Raw genomic sequence first — 10,925 nt, 5'->3', positions numbered from 1 at the left:
GCCAATTCGCTATTAGCTGGTGTTTGACTTGAGACGGGCACATCTTTCATTCACTTGAGATACTTGGCTCCTCGATGGTCCGATTTCGTGTACTCGGTCCGCCACTTCAGCCATATCGGCCAAGGGTTGTTGCAGCGATGCTGCGAGCACTCGTTGTGTAGGCGTCGGCAACCGGTTCATCCACAGGGTTTTTATAAATTCTTCGTTCACATTTTTACCTGCCAGTTTTCGTAAATGTAGAAATTGGGAAGGTGTGCGGTCCCCTAACTCTTCACTTTCTAATAGTTTTCGTACTCGTTGGCTGCTAGAGTCCGACAAACGTTTGATGAGTTCACTTTTCAAAGTCTCGTACTGGTTTTGCGCAGGTGGGTTGCAAATAATATCTTCTACTTCTTCGATGTATCGGCTATCTAAATTTCCAACGACGTAACCGAATTTTGTCGAGTCCTGCCTTACGCCGGCGATACTAAACTGTGCCTCCAATTGACAAAACCAAAGTCCTACCTTATCACTCCAAAACGGCGGTACGCGGACAGTCACGCGGTGTAGCTCGGCACTGTCCATTCCTTCCGCGAGGTTTCTGGCGATGTTGTTGCTATCGTTACTGTTGGTGTTGGGCATCGTGAAAAAAACTTTTAGGTTCACTTGAACTACACTATCTTCTCTATATGGCAGATCACGTCGGGGTCACCAATTTATGGGGTGCTTCGTGTTCATCCAAAGGAAAACGCAACGTGTGACAATGTAACTTTTATTGACCGCTTCTTTACAGGACAGCCCGACCGATCGGGAGCAAGACTTAACCCATACTGATAGTGTCGCTTCTTTGCCTGTTCTAAGATAAATTTTGCCCTCTCGGTCGTGTATCTATTTCTAATCCAGGTAAAACAAGTTAGGTACCTGAAGCTCTATTTAATGATGTACTTATCCCTAATCTCATTTACTCTAAATACAGCTTAATATAATGTGATATTAATTATTTTATACTTAATGTGATATTAATTACAAAAACAAATTTATTGCTAATTAAATATAAAAATGTAATTGTAACATGCCGCCACAAATCCATGATACCAAATTTCGGTAGGGGCCACATACCTTATTTAATGTCAAGTGAGAAGTAATTTATTTCAGTGGTAAATATAAGCATATTCATCTACCAAATGCGCAGGATAAGTCCAAAAATTAGAGAATCTAACTACAAAACGGTTTTAGGGTTACAATTAATTAAAATGATTTTCGCACCACAACCCGCTCGCAATTTATAGAGGGGCGTAATTTCAAAATACTATTTCTACCAATCTGGCACAGAACTCCCAGCATTGACAGTGAGCTAACGTCAGCTCAGGGACCGACCATGCGGTTTAATAATCGGTTGTCAGATCCTAGTATATGAGCCCAGATTCATAATAGTTTAGTCAGGTATAGTTTTACTACTAATATATTTAAATAAAATTAATTTAAAGTAAAGTAAGTTTAAGTTCACAATAGTTTGGCCGTTTCAACAAAATTGTGTTACATCACCTTTAATTCTAGCATGCATTTATCTACCAGTTTAGCGCACTCTTCAGAAAGCGTGCTATCCCAAATTTCTTGCAATTTGATGCGTAGATCGTTAACTGAACGGTATATGTTATGCGCACCAAATTTTCATACATATATTATATGCAGATGTTACATACATCCCATTTATTGCAAATTAACAAAAATTGCAATAAATCGCACAAAAAATTTAAATTCAAATTCGAGTTAAGTAGGTATGTCAAAAATGTCTTATATAATTTTTTTTGTATTCCTAACGGGTTTTTGGCATAATTAATATAAATCTGATTTAATTGTCATAAAAAATATGATTTATCTATAAAAAAGGTAATATTTTTTGTGGATTTCAGAAATTTGTAATCAAATCTTATATCATGGAAATTATTGTATTTGTTTTAGCAACGTAACGCATAATTCAGTGAAACGAAAAAACAAATAATTGCACTCAGATTTCTCCCGTCCTGAAAATTGTGACTATCAAATATGAATCTTTGTGATTATTATTTGAGGAACACAAAATTACATAAATTCGATGAGAAACGCTATTGCTCATAATTTGCAGAATGAGTAAAAAATAAAATAGACGTGATTATAATTTTTTTTGCATTATGTATCACTGAAAATAGTTACCATTTCCAACAATTTTCGTGAAAGAACATTCAACAGGTTCGATTTTACAAGTTTCTGAATACTGTAAAGCATTACTTCATATTTATTATCAGCTAAATCAAATTTTTGCTGATGAGCAAATTTAACAGAGGGAATATTCTTTCCATAACTTAAATGTAAAATAAATATAAATTAATTCGATTAAATAGGTTTACCGTTAAGTTTAGTTAATTCTTTATATTTTGACCTCTAGAATCTGCGGGAAGTTCCATGTTCCAGACACTCTATATTTGGCAATAAGCAATAATTTAATTTAATAAATATAGGCATATTTATTTACCATTAAGCATTAAAGAAAAACTATTTTTCTATCTATAAACAGATAAACGTAACTTAAGTTTACTTATTTATTTACGAGAGGATTTAAACTTAATATTGAGATTAACATATCTGCTAACATAACATTCCTACTTTATAATTCTTTCAAAATAGACATTTCAATATACAATAATTCGTACAGAGCTAAATATTGGTAAAGGTTTTTTGTACATTACTATAAGTACAATGTCAAAAGTCCCCACCGATCCCATGCGTGCTGGAAAATGTATTCAAGGTCAAAGGTCGCAAATATCTAAACGGTAAGTGTTATCATAAAAATAGATTAGACAAAAGTTGTAGATCATGCAATTGTCTACAAAAATTGCTCCAATATTTTTCCTACGAATCACCATTCCTGAGATATCACCATTTCAAAAGTTGAAGAAGTCGCACTCTACATCAGGGATGGGCGTTTACGCGTCGACTTTAATTGTCGACGTCTACGTGTAGACTTCGCGTAGACTATGTAAACAACGTAGACTATGTAGACAATGTAGACAAAGCGGAGTTTGCGCTCTAATTTCAGTTTAATCTAACCTATATTATATTTGCGTTACATTTACGTATGATCTATTTTGTGCTGTACTCAATTCATCACTCAACTTTTTCTGTTTGGCTGTTTTTACATAAACATAAAATGAGCGGACGTAAACATAGAACATAGACATAGAAATTGACCAAAAAAATATCAAGTTAATTTAGGGTTGAAGTCAGAAAGTTGGTTGAGGGTTTGCTTAAAGAATACACTGTGTCTGAATTAAAATTTTCTTGGTAGCTAACGCTTAATATTATTCAGTCCTGCTAAGTAAATCAATTCTTTTATACAAACATTTGACAATTTATGGTGACTTGACATTCTTGACAATTATGTGTTAATTTTAGAATAATTTTTAAATTGGTTAAAATTTCACAGTTTTATAATTTAATCTCAAGTTAAAAGACTTGAAAGCTTGACAATTAAATAATACAAAATGTTCTATAAATTAAACCTTCAACCAATCTTCTGACTGCAACCTATTTTTTTTAAGTTTTGAATACATTATTTATTTCTCGTTATTTTTTTAACTACCAATAATGTTGATGATTATGTTATTATACACTTGTTAAACAATTTTAAAGAATAAAGTTTAATTTAATTTAATTATGTATTTTTATAATGGGGTATTTTCTTTCAATCGAAATGAAAGTGAAAACTTTCATTTTTGTATACTTAATATATATTTTTTTATATTTTTTAAAACAAAAATTATTATAAAAAAAATTATATAAATATATAAATTATGACAGTCAGTAAAAAACAGTTTATTTAATTTTAAAATTTTAGTCTCCATTCGTGACCTCATTAAGTGAAAACTAGGGAATATATTATATAATACTCGTATATGTATAGAGGTACATATATCAATAAATACACATAATATTTAGTTTGAGAAAATGCAATAAAAAACATTATCTTGTGCCTCTGCAAATATTTACAGAAATATGTTACCATTTATCGTTTATTGAAAAGCTCAGCTCTATATGATTTGTATTAAAATCTTAGATCTTATATATTTACATAATATGATCTAGGATTGAAACAAAAATTATTTTGAAAGGGTACCTATATTATAAATTAGTAGAAATATTTAATAAAATTTTTTTTTATTAAATTCTGTAACTCTAACACCTTTAGAAAAAATAAAATTAACGTGTTCTAACTAAACTAAAATATCTACACAAAGTGTTCTTAAAACTTAATCAAATATTCCAAATTGTTGCTGACTTTAAAAATGATAAAATTTTCATTAAAGAATATATGCGACATTATCTTTATTTAGAGATTTTATAGCAAAAAAAAAATTTTGGTCAATCTGACCTGACCTAAAACTATCGAGGAGCATCAAGCGAGACACTTTTTTTTTCTCGTGAATTCTCGGCAGATATTGTTTGATCTTTTGTACTCGGTTTATACATTTTTTTATAGATGGTTGTGATACTGATAGGTAGGTACTTTTCAAATTTCAAATTTTCAATTTTTCTTTTTTTGCAAGAATCACGAGTTACAGCCTTACGAAACTCTTTTTTTGAGGTACATACCTACCACACCTTTTTCTAGTTTTGAGAGTTTTTTAATTGTTGACATTGTCGACATTGTCTACATTGTCGACTCTTCCAAATTAAGTCTTCATCTAGATCATTGTCTACGCGTAGACAATTGCATTGTCTACGTCGACATTGTCTACCCGCCCATCCCTGCTCTACATGATATGCACACATTTCCGCGCCACCTATAAGGACATCAGCGTTATTATCAGCTTGTTTTACTACAATGTTCGCAGTTATAAATTTTTTACATAACATTGAAATGAAGCGAGACGTGAGTATTTGCAAGAAATTGTTGTTGGCTTGTTGGAACTATCGTAAATTGATCAAAACTGAGCAGCATACTGCAGCTTTAATGTTTTTCTTATTACGCTACCATAAGGCGATTATGAGATTTGAGTATCAAAAATATTTTCCAAAAAATTACAAGTGACAAAATGTTAATGCCGGTCCTGTTTAACATAGCGCAAAAACATTGACCTATAGTAGGATCGTATTCGATGCAAAGTAGAGCAAAAAATTATCGGCCTTTTATCAAAGGAAAATCGTGTCATCATTTTTAGGAGGCGTAAGATGAACCATTTCAAATTTAAAATGAAATTGAATGTAAAATCTGAAATACCGCCGCATACGCACTGTGTTCTGGTACTAGCTGTAGTCGGCCAGGTGCATCGAGTGTACGAAGTGGTCGGTTATACGTCAAATACTAACCTGGCGAGCTTGATCGTAGAGCAGGGAACAATAAACAGTGGCGCGTACAGAGGTGAAATGTAGTACATATGTGGAATTTAAATAACGAATTGGATTTATAATAAATTACATTTAAAACAAATAGTTTATGAGAATAAAGGGATTTTTGTAGGAACAGGGTTCCAGACGTGAACTGATCTCTTCATCGCACCCCATTACGATTCTTTTTTTTATAAGGAGAACGAAGTTTCAAAGCAAAAACCTTGTATAACAGATATACTATAAATATTTACAGAATGAAAACAAAATATAAATCCTATGATATGATTCTATCAAATGAAAACACTAACAACAATTCTCTACCAATCTCAACAAAATAAGTTATTTTTCTATCAAACAAGAAATGTTAACAAATTATAAACAAAATATAAATTCTATGATTTATGTACTGTACGCCAAACTGCATTTTTCTCATCTTCATTTAATATTAATTTCTTCTTTGCACCCCCTTTTTTAGGTTTCTTAACGTCTCCTTCAATTTTCTTCTCTCTTAAAATTTTGAAAACAGATAATTCGCTTACTCCAGTATATCTAGAACACATTTCCACCAAACCAGTCTTCAGTTTCATGGGATGATCCTTTTCTAAAGGGTTATAGACATTTAATATTATCGTTTTTTCTCTGTAACTTAATATAGATTTTTTTGTACCCACAGCAGTACATCCGGCTCGCGAACATCCAGGCACCGCCTCCATTTCTCCATATAACGACAACAGAGCAATAATAATACAAAAAACTTCACTTCACTAGCACAGAAAATATAATAGCATTCACGATTCACAAACAACAGCCCGAAACACACACACACACAGCACACAAATAAAACACTAAAAACACTTTTGTTACGGAGCACAAGAAATATGATTTCACTCACAAATTCTCAAATAATAACGCGAAACACCCATACAGCCCGAACGAAATATAATTGCACTTACAACAGTTATAACCTCACAAAGATCGCGAGCGAAAAACACGCAGCACCAATACAGCCGAAACGAAAATGACCACGCCGAGCCGGCACAAGACACAAGTCATATGAGGGAGGATGAAGGGAGTAATAAATGTATTGTTGCCCTGCCGCCCAATGGGCGAATGAGATGCCTTTGTTTTTCATTTTGTCCTTCATAAATATATAAACTATTAATCCATAATGCATAAAGAAATTATTCAATTTCCAAAACCCCCTAAAACACGTTGCACTGATTCCCTTGACAGGCAATGATTTATTATTTTACATCGAATATGATCCTACTATAGTCCGCACTCCGTACAGAACCTGTGGAGTGTCAGTCAGTGTCAGTACGCGGGTGAATTGCTGCTAAGTTGTGTCAAAAAGACCACGCTTCTACTGTTTAGACGTTAAGTGTTTATTAAAGACGTTTCTTATTTTTTATTTTTTAAGTTAAGGCCAATTCTCATTAGACGAGCAAGAAACCTGATCGGCAACGGCAGGGCACATACTCGGCATGGCCCGAGTTTTCAGAGACAATACACACTGCGACAGACATGCCGCAGGTAGTAGTTCCCTAGCTTTGTGAAATAATGTTCGCGACTTCCATTTTGGTAAAAATTGTTCTAATCTTAGATGAAGAAGAGCAAGAAAATAAAAATTCCCGAAAAAGAAGTTTTTTTAAATTACAAAATTTTATTGTAAAGAAATCGTGTTTGTTTTAATATATCTGTATAGATTAATAAATGTTTAATAAATATACCTACCTTGTTGCAATTTCTCGCCAATTTTTTTCCATATCATGTTTTTGTAGACACTGTCTAGTATTTTTTGTGAGAAAAATCGTAAATAACCTCATTTTCTCCGATATATTCAATAAGAATTTCATCTTGTTATGACGAAACTCCACTAAAAACCCTATGATTGCAAGTTGACTGCCTGGAGAGTATTCACACTTGCCGGAACATGCACGGCACATGCCCTGCAAATATTCTTTCGGAAGAACGTCGCGTGCAAAGTCTGCTGCTTGACGAGACGCTGCACGTATAGTGTGAATTACACCCCTCAAAACCCATAAGATATAATGTATAAGATATTTTGCCGAGCCGGTGCTTTGCCTGTGCCGAGCACATGCCTTGCACGCAAGTGAGAATCGGCCTTTATTGTTTTAAGTAAATCGGCAATGGATAACGAGGACAACAATAATACGTTTACTACTATCGAACGATAGCGGTAAGTTTGCATCTTTTTTGTTTGTCGTGATCCAACCTATCACTTGCTAAAATAATAGTAGTCTTTTCTGTAACACCATGTACTTTGTTTCTACAAACCTCTTGTCTGGGATTGCACATTATCATTTACAGTGAAATAACTGATTGAATTTTATGTTTATTTTTCCATTTAATTAAAACGAGAGGATTGTATTAAACTGGCCAAAATTATTTATTGTTGCATTAAAACATTTTATCTCTTTTGTGTGTATTTCATACATTTTAATTTGGCAACACTGATTTGCGCAAAGGCTCGACTCTCTGTTAAGTTCGGTTCGGCAAGCGTACGCTGATGTTAATCGAATGGCATGACATTTTTTGACCAGGACCGTACTAAGATTTATTTCTTCGCTACAAAATTGAAGTTCAATTTTCTTGACAAAACGTGGATATATGAATTTCTTATATAAGGCTTTTTTATTGCATATATTTCTAGGAATCTGCATTTTATTTTTTCTGCACTAAAGACGCCACACCCTATATGACCAAAATTTCTATGTACAAGGTGATTCACTATATTTTGACCCCCTTTACCTTTTTTGTTTTTAGGGTTGTAAAAAAATGTGAAATACAAACGTTGCACGATTTTTTATGAAGTTTTCGAAAATGATAGTAGAAAAATAAATGAAGTTCAAACAAAATGGCCGCGAATGTTAACTTTGTTAATTTAAATGGAACACCCTGTATATTTTTTCATATTTGGACAGAACGTTCCCTATCGAACATAGTCATATAGGGTTTGTTGGGTCCATCTCTAACAATAAGCGAGATACTATTAAAAAACGAAAAGAAGATTTTTTATTAAGAAAATTAGACATCTTGTAATTGTTAGACCTCTTTCACGCATTTCTGCCTTTTTTCCAATTACGTAAGGATTTATTTACAGATTTAGTTGTAATATATGTATTTTGACATATCGGACATTGATACGATCCAAAATGTGTATAGGTATTTTAACTAAATCTCACTAATTAGGCCGTGCGAAGCCACGGTTCGTAAATAAGACGGTCGAGTAATAGACAGAAATTATGAGCGTGGCTTATATCATACTACGTCACAAAATTTCTAACCTTTAGGATTCATGTTTGTTTACATGCGACTTCACTAGTAATTTTGCATTTTTCCAAGTATTTAAGTAAATCTTTCATAGTTGTTTGGGTATTTTGCAGCAATTAGTTAGTTATTCATAGTTTTTAATAAGTTGATGGTGTAGTGTTTAATAAAAACCATTAATTTACCACGTAAAAATGCCAGGAGTGAGGTGCAGTGTTGCAATTTGCAATAATAATTTTTGATAGTGCTAAACAAGAAAATTTAAAAACTTTATTTAATGTGTTTCCTAAGGATAAAACCTTAGAAAGACATGGGTGGAACGGTGCAAAATACGATTTGTTTAATCATATAACTGGACATATTTGTAGTACACATTTTGAAGACTCAAACTTTGAACGCGATCTTCAAGCAGAGCTATTAAGTTTATCATCAAGAAAGACTTTAAGAAAAGAGGTTAAATGTTAAATTTCTAGTTTAACTGATTGTATTCACTTTAAAATGACTAAATTTATTGTTATTGTTGTATAACAAATTGATGTGACTGTTAGAAAAGGGATTGGACATTTTAAGTATCTATCGAAATGTGATTTTAATATTTTTGTAAACTTGACAATTTTTCTTAAAATTAAATGTTATGTCAAAAGTTCTGTGCGATTAACTTTTCCTCTTCTTCCTTTCCTTTTATTCCTCCATAGTCCATTTAACTCCGAACATCGAAAAAAACTCTTTCAAAGCTAAAAACTACTGTATAGTTTACTTGTAAAAACTTAGGAATTTTTAAATTCGGAACATCAACTGTAAAACTAGTTGGTAAGTACGAAAATAAATTATGTTGCAGCCTATTATAAAGTACTTTGGTAAGTTATTTGAAATTTAACTAAAGACAAAAGCAGATACAAAAACATATAAATTTTTTATTTTGGAGCCAAGAGAATATTACGAAAGGTCTAAATTGTTTATATATTCACTTCCCCTCTTCATTTTATTAGAGTTTATGGATATTAATAGATATCTGTAATAAAATTAACACAAATTTTAGGTTAATTATGTAACCAAACGTCAAAAATGGTGACCGATCGTGATGTGTGTTCAAGACAATTTCACATTTCATCCTTTTATTTCCAAATTCCAATGTAAAGGTTCAGTTTGTATATAAAGGTAACATTTTAGACTCAAAATACCTGTTAATGAACCATAATCATAACTGATTAAATTTATTATTTTATGTTAAAAGGAGCGTGGTACAAGAAACATGACGATTTTAAATTTGCCTGTTATTTTCTTATGGGAAAAGCAATGAGTTAGAAAGTGATGACGGTTGAACGAAGATAAACTGAGGTATTTCGTGACGTATTTGTTTTTTATTGGCTGATTGACTTATGCGGCGACCGTCTCTTTACAGACCGTGGTGCGAAGCCTTATTACTTATGGACATAGAAAATATAGTACTAACGTAGAATGAAATCTAACATATTGTATAATCTGAACGAGCGAACTTCAGATTTCGACTATCTTTCGAATCCAAGTTCCAACGCCCAGGACGACGCTCCAGCGCGAGATGTCCAGGCAGCAAGCAAAGCTATAAATGATAAATTCCACAAAGTTTCCAATCCCGAGCCCGAAGTCGCTGTCAGAGGAAAAAGTAAAACTTTCACTCATGTTTCCAATCCAAACCTCAAAATCCAGCACCGAGCTCCAAGTCCGATTTCTAGCATACGAAATCATAACACAAGCATTAAATTGCATAATGATTCTAACTCTAAAGCCGAAGCCGCTGTCAGAGGAAAAAGTGAAACTTTCACCCATGTTTCCAATCCAAACCTCAAAATCCAGCACAGAGCTCCAAGCCCGATTTCCAACAAAAGTAATCGAAGGCAAAGCATTAACTACGTAATGTTTCTAATCCTGAAGCCGAAGCCGCTGTCAGGACGGAAAGTAAGATTTTCACCCAATTTTCCATTCCGAATCCAAGAATCCCGGACAACGTCCTAAGTCCGATGTCCAGTAACACAAACCAAGTCCTAAGCCGTAATTTACACAAAGCTTCCATTCGCAAAGCCGATATCACTACCAGAGCGAAGAGAGAAAAAATCGACAAGGTTTCGAATCCGGTTACCATCCAGCCGCCTCGAACCAAGATGAAGCAGTATCCAAGGAAAACAAACAAAAACGACTATGTTTCAGATTTCCAGCATCGCAGAGCCGCAGTTGAGCCAAGCCAGCCGAATTACAAAAATCACCGATGTTTCCAATCCACCTGCGAGAAGCCGCAAATCGTCAAAAATGCG

General features: G+C 33.3%; 1 protein-coding gene across 1 annotated transcript; it reads right to left on the bottom strand.

The window, feature by feature from the left end:
• Positions 1–12: 12 nt before the first annotated feature.
• On the bottom strand, positions 13–621 carry LOC108912511. The gene has a single exon (XM_018717751.1). It carries the CDS (start codon positions 619–621, stop codon positions 13–15), a length of 609 nt encoding a protein of 202 aa, XP_018573267.1.
• Positions 622–10,925: the final 10,304 nt, after the last annotated feature.

This window comes from Anoplophora glabripennis, unplaced genomic scaffold (assembly GCF_000390285.2).
Source record: "Anoplophora glabripennis isolate ALB-LARVAE unplaced genomic scaffold, Agla_2.0 scaffold921, whole genome shotgun sequence".
Taxonomy (NCBI): domain Eukaryota; kingdom Metazoa; phylum Arthropoda; class Insecta; order Coleoptera; family Cerambycidae; genus Anoplophora; species Anoplophora glabripennis.
This window is presented reverse-complemented; position numbering and strand designations above follow the sequence as displayed.